This window comes from Mobula hypostoma, chromosome 4, assembly GCF_963921235.1.
Source record: "Mobula hypostoma chromosome 4, sMobHyp1.1, whole genome shotgun sequence".
NCBI lineage: Eukaryota > Metazoa > Chordata > Chondrichthyes > Myliobatiformes > Myliobatidae > Mobula > Mobula hypostoma.
Window position 1 is genome coordinate 147,907,101 of NC_086100.1, and position 24,872 is coordinate 147,931,972.

General features: G+C 43.2%; 1 protein-coding gene across 4 annotated transcripts in view; it reads right to left on the bottom strand.

Annotated features, from left to right (window-relative positions):
* kiaa0232 (KIAA0232 ortholog) overlaps positions 1-24,872 on the bottom strand; it is a 162,079-nt gene that overhangs the window by 54,966 nt on the left and 82,241 nt on the right. The window contains exon 1 of one of the 4 annotated variants that reach the window (XM_063046674.1): positions 15,528-15,582. The exons of the other annotated variants lie outside the window; for them this stretch is intronic. Within the exon in view, the coding sequence (XP_062902744.1) occupies positions 15,528-15,530 (3 nt within the window). The 5' untranslated portion in view covers positions 15,531-15,582. Of the gene's footprint in view, positions 1-15,527; positions 15,583-24,872 lie in introns of those variants that run through there. 4 annotated transcript variants of the gene reach the window in all.

Consider the following 24,872-nt stretch of genomic DNA (forward strand, 5'->3'; position numbering starts at 1 on the left):
CATCCGATGTCGCCTCCAACCTCATTCGAAATTGTCTCTTCGCCCTTGAAATAGTGCTCTGCAAATCATATCTGATTTTCTGGTACAGGCCTGGGTCACCAGACTTGAATGTCACAGATCTAGCTTTCAGCAGACCATGTACCTCCTGGTTTACCCACAGCTTTTGGTTTGAGAATGTACTGTAAATCTTTGTAGATACACATTCATCCACACAGGTATTAATGAAGTTGGTAACAACTGTAGTATACTCATCTAGGATCAAAGATGAATCCCTGAATACATTCCATTCCACTGATTCAAAGCAGTCCTGCAGGTGCTCCTGTGGTTCCCTTGTCCATACCTTCTTGATCCTCGTGCATGCTGATCCCATTGCTCAGATCATTTAAAGCCTGAATGACATTGGCCTGAGGTGAAATATATACTGCTACTAAAATGATCCCAGAAATCTCCTGCGGTAGGTAAGAAGAATGGCACTTAACTGCCAGATATTCCAGGTCTGGTGAGCAGAATTGGAACAGCACTGATATATTTGTGCACCAAAACGAGTTGATAATGAGGCATACTCCTCCACCTTTGCTTTCGAGAGACTCTATAGATCTATCCTGATGGTGTATAGCAAACCCGTCGATCTGAATCGCTGCATCCGGTATGGAAGAGGTTAACCAGGATTCTGTGAAACAAAGGACACACGCGGTTCTAATGTCCCTCTGATTCAGTACCCTAGCACTGAGATCATTGATTTTATTCACCAGAGACTGCACGTTTGCCAGCAAAATAGCTGGTATTGAGAGTTTTAACACCCCATTTCCTTAAACGCACTTGTATCCCTGACCTACAGCCACGCTTCCTGCATGGAATCCTATGAGGACGAATGCGTCCACAATCAGCATTGTTTCTGGCAGTTTTAAGCAGCAATAGTTCGTTTAAATGCATTGACTTCTTTGTTGACTGTACTGACCTTGGAAGCAGTTGTGCTTTTTAGCTGGTTCAAGCTGAAATGAGAATATTTAATTGTATACATTGAGAGTTCTGTTGCTACACGAGTCACCCCTAGGCACCCCAGATATATAAAAAATTACTCTAATTTACAATAAGAAAAATCGGAAAAGTGCAAAAAGTGAGCAAAATAGTGAGGTGATGTTCATAGGCAGTTCAGAAATTTGCTTGCGGGGGGGGGGGGGAGCTGTTCCAAAAACGCTGGGTGTGCTTCTTCAAACTCCTGTACCTCCTCCCTGATGGAAATAATTAGGTGATGTCCTTGAAATGTTAAGCCAAAGACCAAACCTATCCATCTTGGTTATTACCAAATTTTCCAGTGCACTCCTTTAGCAGAGTTCTTCCATGACCCGCATTTCCGAAATCAAAATTCACCATTCATCTTCTCAATGCCGTTTGCAAAAACTTGTAAAAAATGTATACATATGCTTAAACTAATTGCATGAACAAGAATAATCACATTTCAAATATTAGCTGTGATATATTCCAGAATCATATTTCTAAATTAACTCTAGACTTCAGGGCCAGTGTTCTGTACTGGGTGTCAGATGTGGGATTTCCAGGAGACTCCCAGCCTCCCCAGTGGCCACAGTTACACCAGGTGCATCAAGGTGCAGCTCCTTAAAGACCGTGTTAGGGAACAGTAGCTGCAAGCTCGATGACCTTCAGCTTGTTAGGGAAAGTGTAGTGGTGATAGACAGGAACTACAGGGATGTAGCCATGCCAAGGAAGCAGGAGACAGATAAAAGAGTGACTGTCAGGAGAGGGAAGGGAGAACGTCAGATAGTTGAGAGCACCCCTGTGGCCATACCCCTCAACATTAAGTACTTCATTTTGAGCACTGTTTGGGGGCGGGGGGGGGGGGTCGGTGGACAAACAACCTACCTGAGGGAATCAACAGTTGCCGTGCCTCTGCCACAGAGTCTGGCCCTGTGGCTCAGAAGGGTAGGAAACTGAAGAGGATGGCAGCAGTAAAAGGGGACTCTATAGTGAGGGGGACAGCTAGGCAATTCTGTGGACGCAAAAGGGAAACATGGATGGTAGTTTGCCTCCCAGGTGCCAAGGTCCACGATGTTTCTGAACATATTCATAATATCCTGAAAAGGGACGGTGAGCAGCCAGAAGTTGTGATACATATTGGGACCAACAACGTAGGTAGAAAAAGGGAGGAGATTCTGAAAACAGAATACAGGGAGTTAGAAGGAAGCTGAGAAACAGGACCTCAAGGGTAGTAATCTTGGGATTGCTGCCTGTGCCACATGACAGTAAGGACAGTAATAGAATGAGGTGGTTGATAAATGCGTGGCTGAAGAATTGGAGCAGGGGACAGGGATTCAGATTTCTGGATCATTGGGACCTCTTCTTGGGCAGGTGTGACTTGTACAAAAGGGATGCATTGCACTTCAATACAAGGGGGACCAAAATCCTTCCGGCAGGTTTGCTAGAGTTGTTGCGAGAGCTTTAAACTAATATGGCAGGGGGAAGGGAACCAGTATGATAAAGCTGAGGATGAGCCAGCAGGATTACAAGTAGATGAAGTAATATGTAATATGAATGTAAGGAAGGTCAAGTCAATGATTGAGTACAACTGCAGACAGAGCAAAGAGACTAAAGGTGCTTATTTAAATGCACGTAGCATTTGGAATAAGGTGGATGAACTCCTGGCGCAATTAGAGACTGGTTGGTATGATGTTGTGGGGATCAATGAGTCGTGGCTGAAAGAAGGTTATAGTATGGTGTTTAACATCGAAGAATATACTTTGTATTGAATGCGGTGGTGTGACTCTATTAGTAGGAGCAGAGAATGTTGAATCTTTGTGGGTGGAGTTAAGAAACTGCAAGGTAAAGAAGACATTACTTGAATCATATACAGGCCTCCAAATAATAGTCAAGATGTGCGGTTGAGATTGCAAAGGGAGCTAGAAAGGGTAATAAGGGTAATGTCACAACTGTAATAGGGGACTTCAAAATGCAAGGGGATTGGTAAAATCAGATTGGTGTCGGATCACAAGAGTGGGAGTTTGTTAATCTCTATCATTTTCGATTGAAAGTCAATTAATCAAAACTAAAGAGTCAATTCTATATACATGGTGATAAAACTGGGAAACTATTGGCTAATCAATTGAAATCGATCTTGGTTAAACGACAGATTCTTAAGATTAGTAAACAAGATGGCACTTTGACAGTTGACCATGACGAGATAAATAAATCCTTTCAAGAATTTTATACCTTCTGATATCAATCAGAATTTCCTGATAAATCCACTATAATGCATGAATTTTTGAAGAAATTGAATACTCCAAAATTACCATCTAATGAATGCTTAAAACTAGACGCACCTATTACAGTAGAGGAAATAAAAAATGCTATTCTTTTGGTGAACTCAGGTAAAGCACCTGGCCCAGACAGATATACAGAAGAATTTTTTATATTTTTCTCTACTACACTGACTCCTTGGCTATGTAGAGTTTTTAGGGATGCAGTATCTATAGGTAAATTACCACAATCTTTTTATCGAGCTTCTATTTCCCTAACTCTCAAAAAAGATAAGGATCCCACTGAATGTGTATCTTACAGGCATATATCTTTGCTGAATGTGGATTCTAAGATTTTTTCTAAAATACTGGCAATGGGATTGGAGAATGTATTACCTCAAATTATTTCTGCTGATCAGACTGGATTTATTAAAAATCGTTACTCTTCTCTTAATATTAGATTAATGAATATTATTTATACTCCTTCACCCAGAATTCCAGAATGTGTTATTTCATTGGACGCTGAGAAAGCTTTTGACACAGTTGAATGGACATATTTATTTAACACCCTTGAGAAATTTAATTTTAGTTCGATATTTACATCTTGGATTAAGCTGATATATCTCACTCCTTTGGCTTCGGTATTTACTAACAATCAAAGATTTCCTCTTCTTCATCTATTCCGTGGTACTAGGCAGGGCTGTCCTCTTAGTCCACTACTATTTGATATTGCTTTGGAACCGCCAGCTATTGCTATTTGTGACTCCCCTAATATATTTGGCATCACCCGTGGAAATGAGAATCATAAATTATCACTATTTGCAGATGATTTACTATTATATATTTCTAACCCAGGAAAATCTATTCCAGCAGTGTTAACTAGTTTTTCTGGTTACAAACTAAACCTAGGTAAGAGTGAACTTTTCTCATTAAATATGCAGGTTCCCATTTATAGGTATTCTCTATTCAGAGTGACTACTGACTATTTTACTTATTTGGGAGTTAAAATTACTAAGAGACACAAAAATCTATTCAATTTCAACCTTTTACTGTTAATTAATCAGGTTAAACAACTGATTACTAAGTGGTCCCCATTGTCTCTATCACTGATGGGGCGAATCAATGCTATTAAAATGATTATTTTACCTAAATTTTTATATTTATTTCAAACGATACCAATTTTTATTCTTAAATCCTTTTTTGATACTATTGATTCTAAAATTTCCTCTTCTATATGGCAAAACAAAAATCCCAGATTAAGTAAAAAAATATTTACAGAAGTCCAAGAAAGATGGTGGTTTAGCACTGCCTAACCTAAGATTTTATTATTGAGCAATTAACATTTGATATTTAATATGTTGGACACAAGATTGGAATACAACTCCAAGCCCACATTGGGTAAAACTTGAAGGCTACTCTGTACAAGGGTTCTCTTTAGCTTCCATTTTAGGAACTTCACTTCCTTTTGTTCTATCTAAATTAAATAAACAAATGGTTAATCCGATAGTTAAGTATACATTGTGAATATGGTTTCAATTTTGTAAATTTTTTGGTTTGAACAAATTTATGTTATCAAGTCCTATTATATCTAATTTCTTTTTTCAACCCTCGGTTATGGACCAAGCCTTTTTGATATGGAATACGAAAGGTATAACATGTTTTCAAGACTTATTTCTGGATAATTGTTTTATGTCTTTTGAACAGTTATCTAAGAAATTTGATTTACCTAGATCCCATTTTTTTTTAGATACTTACAAATAAGAATTTATTTAAATACTACGTTGCCTACCTTTCCGACTTCATATCCTACTGATATCACTGATAAAATTTTAGGTTTAAATCCTCTCCAGAAGGGATTAATAGCAGTTATCTATGATATAATTATGAAATTACAGCCAGGTATATCTGATAAAATTAAAAATGAATGGGAAAAGGAACTTCAACTCTGCCTACCTATAAAGAAATGGGATAAAATTTTTCAATTAGTTAGTACTTCCTCTATATGTGCTAAACATATATTAATAAAATTTAAAGTAGTGCACAGAGCCCATATGTCTAAAGATAAATTAGCCCATTTTTATTCCCATATAAACCCTATTTGTGACAGATGTCACTCTGAGCTGGCTTCTTTAACTCATATGTTTTGGTCCTGTCCTCTCTTGGAAAAATATTGGTAAGATATTTTTGATATTATCTCAACAGTTCTATGTTTTGATTTACAACCCCATCCTATTACGGCAATTTTTGGATTGCCAATGGTAGAACATAGATCTTTGTCTTCTTCAGCCTGTTGGATGATAGCATTTGTTACTTTAATGGCCAGGAGATCTATTTTATTGAACTGGAGGGAAACCAATCCTCCTACGATATTCCAATGGTTTTCCCAAACTATATTAAATTTAAATTTAGAAAAAATTAGAAGTGATATTTTTGATCCTTCGGTTAAATTTGAACAAACTTGGAAACCTTTTATGCAACATTTCCATATGATGTAATTTGACCTTTCCGAATCTTCTTTATTAACTTAAAATATATGAATAGTGGAGCGGAGTTGACGATATTACTGAACGTGTTCGATTCAAGATATTGGTCTAGCCCTGTTCTGTTTGCTTTTTTTGGGTTTAGTATTTAGTTCCTTTTTTTTCTTTTTTTTTGGGGAGGGGGGTTTCTTTGTATATATATATATTTTTTTTTCTTTTTCTTCTTTATGATTAATTTCAATGTGAGTTTGGAAGTCTATTATACCTGTTATTTGAAATATTTTTGTATATGTTTATTAATAATAAAATTATTCCAATCTCTTTGCATTAACATTGTTAGTGTTTATAATTTTGAAAATTAATTTAAAAATTTAAAAAGAAAGAAGAGTGGGAGTTTGTTGAATGCCAACAAGATGGCTTTTTAGAGCAGCTTGTGCTTGAGACTACTAGGGGAAAGGCTATCATAGATTGGGTGCTGTGTAATAACCCAGATTTTATTAGTCAACTTAACATAAAGGAACCCTTAAGAGGCAGTGATCATAACATAATTGAATTCATACTGCAATTTGAGAGGGAGAAGCGCAAGCCATATATATCAGTATCGCAATAGAATAAAGGGAATCACAGAGGCATGAGAGAGGAGCTTGCCCAGGTGAATTGGAGGGGGATGCTGGCAGGGATGATGGCAGAACAGAGGTGGCTGAAGATTCTGGGAACAAGGTACAGGACAGAAGTTGTTCTCAAATGACAGGGCGAGGCATAAAAGCCAAGGAAAGGGCATATAAGGTAGAAAAAGCGAGTGGGAAGTTGGATGAGTGGGAAGTTGGATGATTGGGAAGCTTTTAAAATCCAACAGAAGACAACTAAAAAACTATAAGAAGGGAAAAGATGAAATATGAGGGCAATAATGTAACTAGCCAATAATGTAAAACAGGATCCTAAAAGATTTCTCAGTTATATAAAGAATAAAAGAGAAGCGAGAATTGATATTGGACCACTGGAAAATGATGCCGGTAAGGTAGTAATGGAGGACAAAGAAATAGCAGATGAACTTAATAAGTACTTTCCTTCAGTCTTTACTGTGGAAGTCAATAGTTGTATGCCAGAGGTCTGAGAGTGTCAGGGAGGAGGAGTAAGTACCATTGTTATTACAAAGGAAAAGGTGCAAGGCAAACTCAAAGGTCTTAAGGTGGATAAGTCACCTGAACCAGATGGACTACATCCCAGAGTCCTGAGAAAGGTTGCTGAAGAGATATCAGATGCATTGGTCATAATCTTTCAAGAATCACTTCATTCTGGCATGGTCCTGGAGGACTGGCAGATTGTAAATGTCACTCCATTCTTTAAAAAGGGAGGAAGACAAAAGAGAGGAAATTATTGGCTAGTTAGCCTAACCTCAGTAGTTGGGAAAGTGTTGGAGTCCATTATTAAGGACGAAGTTTCAGGGTACATGGAGACCAATGATAAAATAAGTCAACACAGACACAAGGAAATCTGCAGATGCTGAAAATTCAAGCAACACACACACAAAATGCTGCTGAACGCAACAGGCCAGGCAGCATCTATAGGAAGAAGTACAGTCGGCATTGCGGGCCGGGACCCTTCGTCAGGACTAATTGAAAGAAGAGATAGTAAGAGATTTGTAAGTGGGAGGGGGAAATCCCAAATGATAGAAGACAGGAGGGGAGGGGTGGACCTAAGAGCTGGAGAAGGGAGAAGATCACGGGATGGGAAGCCTGGGGAGAAAGAGGAGGGGGGAGGGGATCCCGGAGGGTGGAGGGCAGGCAAGGAGTTATAGAGAGAGGGACAGAGGGAGAAGAGCAAGAGAGAGACAGAGAGACAGAGAGACAGAAATAAAAAATATATATTAAATAAATAAATAAGGGATGGGGTGTGAAGGGGAGGAGGGGCATTAACGGAAGTTAGAGAAGTCAATGTTCATGCCATCAGATTGGAGGCTACCCAGACGGAATATAAGGTGTTGTTCCTCCAACCTGAGTGAGGCTTCATCTTGACAGTACAGGAGTCCGTGGATAGACATATCAGAATGGGAATAGGACGTGGAATTAAAATGTGTGGCCACTGGGAGATCTTGCTTTCTTTGGCGGACAGAGCTTAGGTGTTCAGCGAAACGGTCTCCCAACCTGCGTCAGGTCTCGCCAATATATAGAAAGCTGCATCAGGAGCACCAGATGCAGTATATCACCCCAGCCGACTCACAGGTGAAGTGTCGCCTCACCTGGAAGGACTGTCTGGGGCCCTGAATGGTGGTAAGGGAGGAAGTGTAAGGGCATGTGTAGCACTTCTTCCACTTACAAGGATAAGTGCCGGGAGGGAAATCGGTGGGAAGGGATGGGGGGGACGAATGGACAAGGGAGTCGCGTAGGGAGTGATCCTTGCGGAAAGCAGAAGGGGGGGGGAAGGGAAAGATGTGCTTGGTGGTGGGATCCCGTTGGAGGTGGTGGAAGTTACGGAGAGTAATATGTTGGACCCGGAGGCTGGTGGGGTGGTAGGTTAGGACAAGGGGAACCCTATTCTTAGTGGGGTGGCAGGAGGATGGGGTGAGAGCAGATGTGTGTGAAATGGGAGAGATGCGTTTGAGAGCAGAGTTGATGGTGGAGGAAGGGAAGCCTCTTTCTTTTAAAAAAAAAAGGAAGACATCTCCTTCGTCTTGAAATGAAAAGCCTCATCCTGAGAGCAGATTCAGCAGAGATGGAGGAATTGCGAGAAGGGGTTGGCATTTTTGCAAGAGACAGGATGGGAAGAGGAATAGTCCAGGTAGCTGTGAGAGTCCGTAGGCTTATAGTAGACATCAGTAGATAAGCTGTCTCCAGAGATAGACACAGAAAGATCTAGAAAGGGGAGGAAAGTGTCGGAAATGGACCAGGTAAACTTGAGGGCAGGGTGAAAGTTGGAGGCAAAGTTAATTAAGTCAATGAGCTCAGCATGCATGCAGGAAGCAGCACCAATGCAGTCGTCGATGTAGCGACGGAAAAGAGGGGGACAGATACCAGTATAGGCTTGGAACATGGATTGTTCCACAAAGCCAACGAAAAGGCAGGCATAGCTGGGACCCATACGGGTACCAATGGCTACACCTTTAGTTTGGAGGAAGTGGAAGGAGCCAAAGGAGAAACTGTTAAGAGTAAGAACTAATTCCACTAGACAGAGGAGAGTAGTGGTAGAGAGGAACTGGTTAGGTCTGGAATCCAAAAAGAAGTGGAGAGCTTTGAGACCTTCCTGGTGGGGGATGGAGGTATATAGGGACTGAACATCCATGGTGAAAATAAAGCAGTGGGGGCCAGGGAACTTAAAATCATTGAAAAGATTCAGAGTGTAAGAAGTGTCACGAACATAGGTGGGAAGGGATTGAACAAGGGGGATAAAACAGTGTTGAGGTATGCAGAAATAAGTTCGGTGTGGCAGGAGCAAGCTGAGACAATAGGTCTACCTGAGCAGGCAGGTTTGTGGATCTTGGGTAGGAGGTAGAAATGGAAAGTGTGGGGTGTGCAAACTACAAGGTTGGTAGCAGTGGATGGGAAATCCCATGAGCTGATAAAGTTGGTGATGGTGTGGGAGACAATGGCCTGGTGCTCCTTAATGGGGTCATGATCGAGGGGTAAATAAGAGGAGGTATCCGCGAGTTGATGCTGTGCCTCGGCAAGGTAGAAGTCAGTATGCCAGACTACAACAGCACCTTCCTTATCGGCGGGCTTTATAGTAAGTTTAGGATTAGTGCAGAGGGAGTGGAGAGCACAGCGTTCGGAAGGAGTGAGGTTGGAATTGGAACAAGGTGTGGTGAAATCAAGACGGTTGATGTCCCGTTGGCAGTTAGCAATAAAGAGATCCAGAGCAGGCAGAAGACCAGAGCGGGGTGTCCGTGAAGAGGAGGAGGGTTGAAGACTGGAGAAGGGGTCATCGGTAGGGGTGGGAGAGTCCTTGCCAAAGAAGTGGGCTCGAAGATGGAGCCAGCGGAAGATGAGTTCAGCGTCATGGCGTACGTGGAACTCGCTGAGGTGTGGGTGATGGGGAACAAAGGTGAGGCCCTTACTGAGGACAGAGCGCTCTGCCTCAGAGAGTGGAAGGTCGGAGGGGATAGTAAAGACCCGGTGCGGATAAGAGCTAGGATCAGAGGGGGTGGGGGGGGGGGGAGGCCGGTGGTGTCAGTGGAGAGGGGAGGGTTGGGGTGAGAGGAAGATGGAGCCTCTGAGGGCCCAGGAGCTGATGGTGGGATCTGAGGGGGACGGGGTTGCAGAGTGGTGGTGGGGGAAGGGGAGACGGGAATCACAATAGCAGCACATGAAGACCCGGCCTGGAGTTCAAGACTGGAGTCACAGTTGGTGGTTGCGCAATCGTTTTGAAGGTGTCCATGGTCGTTGCTGGAGTCTGGGTTTTGAATATGCCCTGGGGTGCTGGAGCCGCTGAGACCGATTTCATGCCTGCTAGCGTCGGAGCCAGTAGGCTCTGGGGCCTGCAGATGTAAGATCTTATGATCCTTGTCTAACATGACAAAGTCCAAGAAATGGCGATTGTACTTATGGATCCGACGGAGGATGAAATAACGGGTAGGAACATCTCTTCTTTCAAGTTAGTCCTGAAGAAGGGTCCCGGCCCGAAATGTTGACTGTACTTCTTCCTATAGGTGCTGCCTGGCCTGCTGCGTTCACCATCATTTTGTGTGTGTGTTGATAAAATAAGTCAAAGTCAGCATGGTTTCTGTAAAGGGAAATCTTACCTGACAAATCTGTTAGAACTCTTCAAGGAAGTAACAAGCAGGGTGGACTAAGGAGAGGCAGTGGATGTCATTTACTTATATTTTCAGAAGATAATGTTCTGGTTGACTGCCAGTAACTAGTGCTGGTCCTCAGGGGTCAGTATTGGGACTGCTAGTTTTCACATTGTTTGTCAGTGATTTGGATAGTGGAATTTGGAATTGACAGCTTTGTGGCAAACGACTCCCAGAAGGTTAATTCACAGGCTGAGTCGGTGGTAATGAAAGCAAATGCAATGTTGGCATTTATTTCAAGGGGAATAGAATATAAAAACAAGGATATAATGCTGAAGCTTTTAAGACACTAGTCAGGCCGCATTGGAGTATTGTCAACAGTTCTGGGCCCCTTATCTCAGAAAACATGTATTGTCATTGGTGAGTGTCCAGAGGAGGTTCACGAGGATAATCCTGGGAATGAAGGGGTTAACATATAAGGCGTGTTTGGCAGCTTACAGCCTGTACTCACTGGAATTTAGAAGTATGCGTGGGGATCTCACTGAAACCTACCAAATGTCGAAAGGACTAGATAAGGTGGATGTGGTGAGGATGTTTCCTCTGGTGGGGTTATCCAGAACTGGAGGGCACAGCCTCAAAATTGAGGGGTGACCTTTTAGAACAGAAGTAAGGAGGAATTTTTTTTAGCCAAGGAGTGCTGAATCTGTGGAATACTCTGCCACAGACCAGAGTCCAAGTCCATGGGTATATTTAAAGTGGAAGTTGATAGATTCCCGATTAGATTAGATTAGATTATGAGGACACTCAGTCCTCGTTTATTGTCATTTAGAAATGCATGCATTAAGAAATGATACAATGTTCCTCCAGCATGATATCACAGAAACACAGGACAGACCAAGACTAAAACTGACAAAAACCACATAATTATAACATATAATTACAACAGTGCAAAGCAATACCGTAATTTGATGAAGAGCAGACCATGGTCATGGTAATAAAAGGTCCCGATAGCCCCAACATCTCACGCAGACAGTAGAAGGGAGCAACTCTTCCTGCCATGAGCCTCCAGCGCCGCAAACTTGCCGATGCAGCATCCTGGAAGCACCCAACCACATCCGACTCTGAATCCATCAGAAAACTTCCAGCCTCCGACCAGCCCTCCGGCAGCGAGCACCATCTCTGCCAAGCGCTTCGACTCCGCCCCAGCCGCTGAGCAGCAAGCAAAGCCGAGGACTCAGGGCCTTCCCCTCCGGAGATTTCGGATCACACAGTAGCAGCGGCAGCGAAACAGGCATTTCAGAAGTTTCACTGGATGTTCCTCCGTGCTGTCACGTCTGCCTCCATCAAATCAGAATTGTGTACGGCACCCTACTCGACAGACAACAGATATCATTCACCGGAGTGGCCGTGCGCGCTGCGTCGCGTCGCCATCTTCTCCTCTCCTCGGACGGTGCATCAAGGGATATAGTGAGAGGGCAGGTATATGGGGTTGAATGGGATCCAGCATCAGCCATGCTGAAATGGTGCAGTTGGCTCAATGGGCTAAGTAGCCCAACTCTGTTCCTATGTCTCATGGCCTTATGATCATAAGTACCATATAAACATCCATAGATTTCCCATGTTCCACAGAATCAGTACAACCAGATACACCAGGGGCCCCCAACCTTTTTTGCACTGCGGACCGGCCGATGGGGGGGCGGGGTAGGGTTGCCAACGAACAAGAGTAGCAGTCAAATACATTGTTTACCCAAAAGACTACAATGACCATGAAGCCTTGCGCGGGCCCAATGCGCATGCGCGTCGTGACCTGCCGATTCCACCCCCCCCCCCCAAGCAAATACTTTTTGGCGATTCTGTTCGTGGGGGTGGGTGTCAATCACTGCCGGAATATAGGTGATTAGTGGGTAATACACTTAATTTTGTTTCTAAAAAGGTTTATCTAACGAATTTAATATTAAACACAGAGCGCATATTTTCCTCGCATGGATATAATGATAAGTCAATTATCAGGGGAGCTTGAAGTGTTGAACGAACTTCCAGTAGAAGTGGCAGAAGCAGGTTCGGTATTATCATCTAAAGAAAAATTGGATAGGTATATGGACAGGAAAGGAATGGAGGGTTATGGGCTGAGTGCAGGTCGGTGGGACTAGGTGAGAGTAGCGTTCAGCACGGACTAGAAGGGGAGAGATGGCCTATTTCCGTGCTGTAATTGTTATATGATTATATAGGTCACTTATAAGTCAACAGCATCATAACATTTTAAGTAATATTTGGATATTAAACGCACAGCACATATTTTCCTCGTATGAATATATAAAATCATTGCAACACACCAATATCACTGAATCAGTGGGAGCCCTGGGCTTGTTTCCCTGCAACAACACAGTCCCATCAAGGGGTGATGGGAGACAGCGATACTCGAAGGGGGTTCCTGATGTCCAGTCTATTCCGCAGTTTAGTTTTCGTTGCATTCATTGCAGAAAACTCCGCTTCGCAGAAAAATGTTGGAAATTGAAGCAACGTTTTCAGCGCTTTCGTGGATATCTCAGGATATTTAGCCTTGACTTTGATCCAAAATCCCGACAGAGATGTTATGTCAAACATACTTTACAGCCCATTGTCATTTGCAAGCTCGAGGAGTTGATCGCCTTCCCGCCCTGACACGGATGACGCGCGGGTCATGACCTCGCATACGTAATGGCTGATCAGTGGCCATGACAGGAAATGAGGAAAGGTGCAGCTGACCAAATCATATCGCTTCCTCACGGCCCGGTAGCGCATGCTCTGCGGCCCGGTGGTTGGGGACCGCTGAGATACACTAATTTTTTTTTTAGTAATGGCTTTAACAAATGCACAAGCATGCATTCAGAATCCTTTGATGTCTGTAAAAGCAAATGGATTTTTCTTGCTCTTCACTTGTTCATATGATTTCTCTCTGGATACATGTCATTATTCTTTGTAAGTAGCAGTATGTGATGACATGATGAAAATTTGAATAATTGGCTTAACCATCTAGTACAAGATGAACCACATCAAATGTTTTGTGCCTATTCCTCCATCAAAACCACCACAGAATTATCTGCAGACTTGTCATAAATACTTCTGGCAGGTTGATGCAGACAATTGTTTACCCTGCAACTGTTTTTCTCTGCTAATCATAATGTCAGTCAGACAAAAGAGCTGATTGTGGACTTCAGGAAGGGTAAGACGAAGGAACACATACCAATCCTCATAAAGGAATCAGAAGTGGAGAGAGTGAGCAGTTTCAATTTCCTGGGTGTCAAAATCTCTGAGGACCTAACCTAGTCCCAACATATCGATTCAGTTATAAGGAAAGCAAGACAGCGACTATACTTCACTAGGAGTTTGAAGAAATTTGGAATGTCAACAAACACACTCAAAAACTTCTATAGATGTATCGTGGAGAGCATTCCGACAGGCCACATCACTGTCTGGTATGGTGGTGCTACTGCACAGGACCAAAAGAAGCTGCAGAGGGTTGTAAATTTAGTCAGCTCCATCTTGGGTGCTAGCCTACAGAGTACCCAGGACATATTCAAGGAGCGGTGTCTCAGAAAGGCAGTGTCCATTATTAATGACCTCCAGCACCCAGGGCATGCACTTTTCTCACTTTTACCATCAGGGAGGAGGTACAGAAGCCTGAAGGCACACACTCAGCGATTCAGGAACAGCTTCTTCCCCTCTGCCATCTGACTCCTAAATGGAGATTGAACTCATGACACTATCTCACTTTTTAAAATATTTATTATTTCTGTTTTTTTGTATGATTTTTAATTTATTCAATATACATATACTGTGATTGATTTACTTATTTATTATTATTTTATGTTTTTTCCTCTTCTTCTACATTATGTATTGCATTGAACTGCTGCTACTAAGTTAACAGATTTCAGAACACATGCCGGTGATAATAAACCTGATTCTGAATAAGGTTTCACTCCACATTTCATACATGGTCTGGATGAAGCCCTACTGTTAAGTAAAGTCTGGCTACCTGACCTGACACCCAATCAAACGGGTTAGATTTGAGATCTATTCTAATAAAACAATTGTGTTCAGTGCTTTACTCAGGTCAGGATGATTAGCTTAGATTTACCATCATGTGTCCTGTGTCTGATCAATGTTCAATATTTCCATCTTCAAACTGATCAAAAGCACATTTGACATTATTAGGCTTTTACATATGGCTGGGTAGTCAGGAATGGAAAAAAATAAGAATACTCAGGCTGCATGGGGTTAAGATTGACCGTGCTCTGGTTGGGTTTTAATTTTATTTTTGTTTTATGTTGAGAAGACTGCAACAAAGTAATCCAGAACCTTGAAAGAAATGTTTGGACACACATTAAATGTCATGTTATGAATATAACTAACAAGTTTGACTTTTTACATTTTGAATCAAAATCTATTAAAACTAAAACATTCAAAAATCTGAAATAGAATTTTTAATCCAGTGCTTTTAAACCTGTTCTTTCTTCAGGCGAGAAACTGCAATACATTTAAGAACTAAGTCCAACACTTTTGGGCAATAAAGAATTAATTACTGAAGTTGGGTATAATGAATTAATTATCGGCAAGTGCAATAGATCCTAATTTATGCTGCATCAAGAGCAAAAAATGAAAATCAGCTCATAATTTTAAGACAAACATTCACTTTTGAATTGCCAAGTACAAAGCTTTACAAAGAAGACACAACAGATTGCAGATGCTACAATGTGGAGCAAATAAATAAACAAACTGCTGAGGGAATTCGCTGGGTCAAACAACATCTGTGGATGGAAAGAAATTGCCAGTGTTTTGGGTCAAGAACCTACCTCAAAATTATTGAAATGTCAGCTATTCCTCCCACATCGCCCACCCCCCCCCTCAATTAATGCTACTCAAGCTGCTGGATTCCTCCAGCAGTTTGTTTATTGCATACAAAACAAAATCAATGCCTTCTTTAGCATTACTTGCTTGTTTACAGAAGATTAATGAAGTAGACAGAGAATTATCAATGTGCGTGAGAAAAAAGGAAAAATAGAAGAAAAAGTAAAGAAATTCTAATCTTACCATCCTTCTTTACCAGGTAAAAGTTTGACGGTTCTATACACTGCATTTCCTCTTACATCACTAACATCAGCTGACAATCTGCATACTGAGTCACAGCAATTCAGTGCGGCCAGTTGTGCCAAAAATAGACCACAGTACAGTATGCCAAACTATTAGTTATTCCACTTCTCAGGAGTGGTTGGTTAAATTGTATTCCTTAATTGGATGCTAAAACACTTATTTTCTACAAATATTGCTGTGTTGATCCGTTGCCACATTAACTACAGAAGTTGCAAAGTCATAACTACTGTGCTTGGCCATTCGTTTCTCCTTTCACTGAAGCTCTGTTCACTAACAGCTACATTATTGACAGGTCACTGGCCTCAAAATTCAAATACAGCATGCTTTCTGCTCCATATCTCTGTCGTAGCAGTATGCTGTGCAAGTTTTCTGCTCATGTACTTTAAGACACAATGGCTTTTACCTGTTGGTGTACCAGGCTCTTTTTCAACATACTATTCAAACTATTTTTTGATCCCCACTTGAACAGTTTCATGTGTTCCAGGCATATCAGCAGGCATTTTATACACAATTTGAATATGAAAATGAGCTAACCTAAAATCTATGACAGAATTTATGCCAAAATCTAGGAGTGAGATCATGCCATAAGTACTCATTGTAGAATTCCCCAGATATCTAACAGTAATCAGAAATCACTGCACACCATCTTCCTCTGAACATTCAATCTTATACACCCTGTCTAATAAACGAACACCATCAATGGTTTTCAGAGGGATAAATGTAAGGTGCTACACTTGGGTAGGACTAATCAAAATAGGACATACGTGGTAAATGGTAGAGCATTGAAGAATGCAGCAGATCAGAGGGATCGAGGAATAATGGTGCATAGTTCCCTGAAGGTGAAATCTCATGTGGATAGGATGGTGAAGAAGGCTTTTGGTATGCTGGCCTTTATAAATCAGAGCATTGAGTACAGGAGTTGGGATGTAATGTTGAAATTGTACAAGGCATTGGTGAGGCCAAATTTGTACAGTTCTGGTCACCGAATTATAGGAAAGATGTCAATAAAATTGAGAGAGTACAGAGGAGATTTACTAAAATGATACCTGGGTTTCATCTCCTGAGTTACAGAGAAAGGTTTGAACAAATTGGGTCTTTATTCTTTGCAATGTAGAAGGTTGAGGGGGGACTTGATAGAGGTATTTAAAATTATGAGAGGGATAGATAGAGTTAACGTGGATAGGCTTTTTCCATTGAGAGTGGGGGAGATTCAAACAAGAAGACACAAGTTGAGTTAAAGGGCAAAAGTTTAGGGGTAACATGAGGGGGAACTTCTTTACTCAGAGAGTGGTAGCTGTGTGGAACAAGCTTCCAGCAGAAGTGGTTGAGGCAGGTTCGATGTTGACATTTAAAGTTAAACTGGACAGCTATATGGACAGGAAAGGAATGCAGGGTTATGGACTGAGTGCAGGTCGGTGGGACTAGGTGAGAGTAAGAATTCGGCACGGACTAGAACAAACATAGAACTTAGAAAAGTACAGCACAGTACAGGCCCTTCGACCCACAATGTTGTGCCGACCCTCAAACCCTGCCTCCCATATAAGCCCCCACCTTAAATTCCTCCATATACCTGTCCAGTAGTCTCTTATATGTCACTAGTTTATCTGCCTCCACCACTGACTCAGGCAGTGCATTCTATGCACCAACCACTCTGAGTAAAAAACCTTCCTTTAATATCCCCCTTGAACTTCCCACCCCTTACCTTAAAGCCATGTCCTCCTGTATTGAGCAGTGGTGCCCTGGGGAAGAGCCTCTGGCTATCCACTCTATCTATTCCTCTTATTATCTTGTACACCTCTATCATGTCTCCTCTCATCCTCCTTCTCTCCAAAGAGTGAAGCCCTAGCTCCCTTAATCTCTGATTATAATGCATACTCTCTAAAACAGGCAGCATCCTGAAAAATCTCCTCTGTACCCTTTCCAATGCTTCCACATCCTTCCTGTAGTGAGGCGACCAGAACTGGACACAGTACTCCAAGTGTGGCCTAACCAGAGTTCTATAGAGCTGCATCATTACATCGCGACTCTTAAACTCTATCCCTCGACTTATGAAAGCTAACACCCCATAAGCTTTCTTAACTACCCTATCCACCTGTGAGGCAACTTTCAGGGATCTGTGGACATGTACCCCAAGATCCCTCTGCTCCTCCACACTACCAAGTATCCTGCCATTTACTTTGTACTCTGCCTTGGAGTTTGTCCTTCCAAAGTGTACCACCTCACACTTCTCCAGGTTGAACTCCATCTGCCACTTCTCAGCCCACTTCTGCATCCTATCAATGTCTCTCTGCAAACTTTGACAATTCTCTACACTAGCTACAACACCACCAACCTTTGTGTCATCTGCAAGCTTGCCAACCCACCTTTCTACCCCCACATCCAGGTCGTTAATAAAAATCACAAAAAGTAGAGGTCCCAGAACTGATCCTTGTGGGACACCACTAGTCATAATCCTCCAATCTGAATGTACTCCCTCCAACACCACCCTCTACCTTCTGCAGGCAAGCCAATTCTGAATCCACCTGGCCAAACTTCCCAGGATCCCATGCCTTCTGACTTTCTGAATAAGCCTACAGTGTGGAACCTTGTCAAATGCCTTACTAAAGTCCATTCAGATCACATCCACGGCACTACCCTCATCTATACGCCTGGTCACCTCCTCAAAGAACTCTATCAGGCTTGTTAGACACGATCTGCCCTTCACAAAGCCATGCTGACTGTCCCTGATCAGACTATGATTCTCTAAATGCCTAGAGATCCTATCTCTAAGAATCTTTTCCAACAGCTTTCCCACCACAGACGTATGGCTCACTGGTCTATAATTACCCGGACTATCCCTACTACCTTTTTTGAACAAGGGGACAACATTCGCCTCCCTCCAATACTCCGGTACCATTCCCCTGGACAACGAGGACATAAAGATCCCAGCCAGAGGCTCAGCAATCTCTTCCCTCGCCTCGTGGAGCAGCCAGGGGAATATTCCGTCAGGCCCCAGGAACTTACCCATCCTAATGTATTTTAACAACTCCAACACCTCCTCTCCCTTAATATCAACATGCTCCAGAACATCAACCTCACTCATAGTGTCCTCTCCATCATCAAGTTCCCTCTCATTGGTGAATACCGAAGAGAAGTATTCATTGAGGACCACGCTGACTTCCACAGCCTCCAGGCACATCTTCCCACTTTTATCTCTAATCGGTCCTACCTTCACTCCTGTCACCCTTTTTTTCTTCACATAATTGAAGAATGCCTTGGGGTTTTCCTTTACCCTACTCGCCAAGGCCTTTTCATGCCCCTTTCTTGCTCTTCTCAGCCCCTTCTTAAGCTCCTTTCTTTCTTCCCTATATTCCTCAATAGACCCATCTGATCCCTGCTTCCTAAACCTCATGTATGCTGCCTTCTTCCACCTCACTTGTCACCCATAGTTCCTTCACCCTATCATTCTTTATCTTCCTCACCAGGACAAATTTATCCCTAACATCCTGCAAGAGACCTCTAAACATCGACCACATGTCCATAGTACATTTCCCTGAAAAAACATCATCCCAATTCACACCCGCAAGTTCTAGCCTTATAGCCTCATAATTTGCCCTTCCCCAATTAAAAATTTTCCTGTCCTCTCTGATTCTATCCTTTTCCATGATAATGCCAAAGGCCAGGGAGCGGTGGTCACTGTCCCCCAGATGCTCACCCACTGAGAGATCTGTGACCTGACCCAGTTCATTACCTAGTACTAGATCTAGTATGGCATTCCCCCTGGTCGGCCTGTCCACTTACTGTGACAGGAATCCATCCTGGACACACTTAACAAACTCTGCCCCATCTAAACCCTTGGAACTAATCATGTTCCCATCAATATTAGGGAAGTTAAAGTCACCCATGATAACAACCCTGTTATTTTTGCACCTTTCCAAAATCTGCCTCCCAATCTGCTCCTCTGTATCTCTGCTGCTACCAGGGGGCGTATAGAATACCCCCAATAGAGTAACTGCTCCCTTCCTGTTCCTGACTTCCACCCATACTGACTCAAACGAGGATCCTGCTACATTACCCACCCTTTCTGTAGCTGTAATAGTATCCCTGACCAGTAATGCCACCCCTCTTCCCCTTTTTCCGCCCTCTCTATCCCTTTTAAAGCACTGAAATCCAGGAATATTGAGAATCCATTCCTGCCCTGGTGCCAGCCAAGTCTCTGTAATGGCCACTACATCATAATTCCATGTATGTATCCAAGCTCTCAGTTCATCACCTTTGTTCCTGATGCTTCTTGCATTGAGGTACACACATTTGAGCCCTTCTACCTTACTGTCTTTACACCATTTATTCTACTTCTCTTTCCTCAAAGCCTCTTTATATGTTAGATCTGGCTTTACTTCATGCATTTCTTTCACTGCTCTATCGCTCTGGGTCCCATCCCCCTTGCAAATTAGTTTAAACCCTCCCGAACCATGCCAGCGAACCTACCTGCAAGGATATTGCTCCCCCTCGAGTTCAGGTGCAACCCATCCAATCCGTACAGGTCCCACCTTCCCCAGAAGAGATCCCAATGATCCAAAAATCTAAAACCCTGCTCCCTGCACCAACTCCTCAGCCATGTATTCAACTACCATCTCCTCCAATTCTTACCATCACTGTCACGTAGCACTGGCAGTAATCCTGAGAAAGCCACCCTTGAGGTCCTGTTCTTCAGCCTTCTGCCTAGTTCCCGAAACTCACACTTCAGGACCTCATCCCTCTTCCTGACTATGTCGTTGGTCCCAACATGTATCAGGACTTCTGGTTGCTTTCCCTCTCGTACCAGGATGTCGTGCACCCTGTCAGAGACATCCCAGACCCTGGCACCTGGGAGGCAACAGACCATGCGGGTGTCCTTCTCACGTCCACAAAATCTCCTGTCTGCTCCCCTGACTATAGAGTCTCCAATGACAACAGCTCTCCTCTTCTCCGTCCCACGTTTCTGCACCACCGGGTCAGACTCAGTGCCAGAGGCCCTGCCACCGTGGCTCACACCTGGTCGGTCATCCCCGCCAACAGTATCCAGGACGGTAAACTCATTATTCAGGGGAATGGCTACAAGGGTGCTCTGCATTACCTGTCTGCTCACCTTCGCTTTCCCCCCTGTCAACCAACAACCTGCTTCCGAAAGCCTAGGTGTGACTACCATCCTGAAGGGCCGAGATGGCCTGATTCTGTGCTGTAATTGTTACATGGTTATATGTTATATGGTTATATGGTTAAATGCATCTACTCTAAATTAAGTGAGTTTTCTTGAGCAATACTAAGGATGTCTGTTAATTAAAAGTCCTCTGCATGCTACTCACTTCCCATAGAAAGTAATCTACCTCTTGCTTTACAAGATGAAATGCATGAAACTTGAGGGGGGGAATCTAGCATCAATATTTTTTATAATGGAAAGCTCATGATAAAAAGTTAAACTTAGAAAATCCACTCGGAGTCAGATTTCACACATCCCCACCATCCTTTGTTTCCTACAGAGTTGCAGCAATTATTGATGAAAACATCTGGATTTAAGTATCTCAGTGATTCCCAACTGGGGGTTGGGGTTATGTGTCCTAAGGGGGCATTGGGGAATTTGTGGAAATAGAAGTCGTTGGGGGGGGGGAGGGGGGGTGGGGGGGGTGCAGGTGGAAGCAATCTAATTTGAGGCATGAGACCTGACTAACTGTTAGTAGAGCAGTCATTTCCAAAAATAGGATGAGGCACTGGAACACAAGAAGAACCATAGCTCTGCAGGTGGTGAGCACTCGTCGTCACAACATGTCTGCAACTTGGCAATCTCTTCTGACCTCACCAACCAAACAGACATTATTAGGGATGCATTAATTAGTAACCAGAATGCCCAACAGTTCCCCTTGACCCAAGGTATGTAATGAGTTCATGCAATTGAACAGCTGGTAAGTTAAGAACACTCTCTAAGCTTTCTCTACAGATCTACAGAAAACAGGTTGCGCAACAATACAGCACTAGCCGGAACCAAACAGTGAAATAGAGCCAATCAATGAACCTGCCAACCCTGAGGATTCCTCTTGAGGTGTTCAAAGCAACCTCAGCTTCATATGTGCTGTCAAAAGCCATCTTTGGGGATTATGAGACCTTGTGTGAACTGGAATAATATAAAGGTGGCTTGCTGAACACCAACAAAAACAACAGGAATTCTGCAGATGCTGGAAATTCAAGCAACACACATAAAAGTTGCTGGTGAATGCAGCAGACCAGGCAGCATCTCTAGGTAGAGGTGCAGTCGACGTTTCAGGCCGAGACCCTTCGTCAGGACTAACTGAAGGAAGAGTGAGTAAGGGATTTGAAAGTTGGAGGGGGAGGGGGAGATCCAAAATGATAGGAGAAGACAGGAGGGGGAGGGATGGAGCTGGACAGGTGATAGGCAAAAGGGATACGAGAGGATCATGGGACAGGAGGTCCGGGAAGAAAGACAAGGGGGGGGGGACCCAGAGGATGGGCAAGGGGTATATTCAGAGGGACAGAGGGAGAAAAAGGAGAGTGAGAGAAAGAATGTGTATAAAAATAAGTAACAGATGGGGTACGAGGGGAGGTGGGGCATTAGCGGAAGTTAGAGAAGTCGATGTTCATGCCATCAGGTTGGAGGCTACCCAGACGGAATATAAGGTGTTGTTCCTCCAACCTGAGTGGGGCTTCATCTTTACAGTAGAGGAGGCCGTGGATAGACATGTCAGAATGGGAATGGGATGTGGAATTAAAATGTGTGGCCACTGGAAGATACTGCTTTCTCTGGCGGACAGAGCGTAGATGTTCAGCAAAGCTGTCTCCCAGTCTGCGTCGGGTCTCGCCAATATAATAAAAGGCCACATCGGGAGCACCGGACGCAGTATATCACCCCAGCCGACTCACAGGTGAAGTGTTGCCTCACCAGGAAGGACTGTTTGCGGCCCTGAATGGTGGTAAGGGAGGAAGTGTAAGGGCATGTGTAGCACTTGTTCCGCTTACATGGATAAGTGCCAGGAGGGAGATCAGTGGGGAGGGATGGGGGGGACGAATGGACAAGGGGGTTGCTTAGGGAGCAATCCCTGCGGAATGCAGGTGGGGAGGGAGGGAAAGATGTGCTTAGTGGTGGGATCCCGTTGGAGGTGGCGGAAGTTACGGCGAATAATATGTTGGACCCGGAGGCTGGTGGGGTGGTAGGTGAGGACCAGGGGAACCCTATTTCTAGTGGGGTGGCGGGAGGATGGAGTGAGAGCAGATGTACGTGAAATGGGGGAGATGCGTTTAAGAGCAGAGTTGATAGTGGAGGAAGGGAAGCCCCTTTCTTTAAAAAAGGAAGACATCTCCCTCATCCTAGAATGAAAAACCTCATCCTGAGAGCAGATGCGGCGGAGACGGAGGAATTGCGAGAAGGGGATGGCGTTCTTGCAAGAGACAGGGTGAGAAGAGGAATAGTCCAGATAGCTGTGAGAGTCAGTAGGCTTATAGTAGACATCAGTGGATAAGCTGTCTCTAGAGACAGAGACAGAAAGATCTAGAAAGGGGAGGGAGGTGTCGGAAATGGATCAGGTAAACGTGAGGGCAGGGTGGAAGTTGGAGGCAAAGTTAATAAAGTCAACGAGTTCTGCATGCGTGCGGGAAGCAGCGCCAATGCAGTCGTCGATGTAGCAAAAGAAAAGTGGGGGACAGATACCAGAATAGGCACGGAACATAGATTGTTCTACAAATTCTTTCTCTCATTACACACATTCTTTCTCTCACTCTCCTTTTTCTCCCTCTGTCCCTCTGAATATACCCCTTACCCATCCTCTGGGTCCCCCCCCCCGTCTTTCTTCCCGGACCTCCTGTCCCATGATCCTCTCGTATCCCTTTTGCCTATCACCTGTGCAGCTCTTGGCTCCATCCCTCCCCCTCCTGTCTTCTCCTATCATTTTGGATCTCCCCCTCCCCCTCCAACTTTCAAATCCCTTACTCACTCTTCCTTCAGTTAGTCCTGACGAAGGGTCTCGGCCTGAAACGTCGACTGCACCTCTTCCTAGAGATGCTGCCTGGCCTGCTGCGTTCACCAGCAACTTTTATGTGTGTTGCTGAACACCAGCTCTATCCCGACTAACATTCAGATTCCAATCTGAATCCTTGTCAATGTAATTTTCACCGTGCCATTTCTTTGCATGCCGCTACCATTGTTCCATCCATGTCAACTCACTGCTGTCGTGAACCTCCAATTGGCATTCCCAGTTTGTGTTACGTTTTTAGTTTTAATTTAGCTCCATTAATGATGGATAAATACATACAGTGTGATCTCTGTGAGTCTGAAGGCAGTGGAACCTTGAATGCTTATCATGCTATGAAACAAACTACAGAAAGTGTGTCAATACAATGTTACATATCTGGAGTATTGGTTTATTCCATTTCCATCAGATCAGTGATGCCCCATGTGTCTTATTTGTAATACTGCACTGTCTAATGAGGCCATGAAACCATCAAGATTGCAGCAACACTTCCATAAAAGACAGCCTGAGTATTACTCAGTTCCAGAAGATGAAAGAAGCATTTGAAAAGTGTTGCAGACTCGAGTCATTTGCCAAGAAAGCTAAAAATGACCATGATAGTGATCTCATTGCTTCTTATAACATTTCCAAAATGACAGCCAAGTGTGGAAAATCTCATACAATTGGTGAAAGATTAATAATGCCTGCTGTATCAGAAATGCTCACTGTTCTCAAAATAAATACCAGTATTTTAAAATCAATTCCTCTGAGTAATAACTATGTAGCCTGTCGTATTAATGAAATGAGTGAAGACATTGTGTATCAACTATGCACAAAGCTACACAAAAAAAAACTGAATTTGGAATACAACTGCATCGGTCAACTGTGCAAGACAACAAGGCATTGGTAATGGCATATGTATGGTTTATCAAAACTGGAAAAGTCTATGAAGAGATTCCCTATTGTAAAAAGTTAAAGACAACAATCTACGACAAGCTCAAAATGTATACTGAGGATAAAAGTATGCTGATTAGGAACATGATTTCTTGTGCAACAGGTGGAACACCTTATATGACAGGTCACCATGCTGGTTTAGTGGCATTTATGAAAGAAGAAATTCCCAGTCAGTTTGCAATCCTTTGTGCAATTCATCATCAGCATCTCGCAGCCAAAAACCTCATCCAGTGACTTTTTTCAAGCATAACTCTAGTAATATCTGTCATCAACAAAATTTAAACTTATCCGTTAAACAGCAGAATATTTCGACAGTTATGCTAAGATAACGATGAATAGTTTGAACACTTGCTTCTTC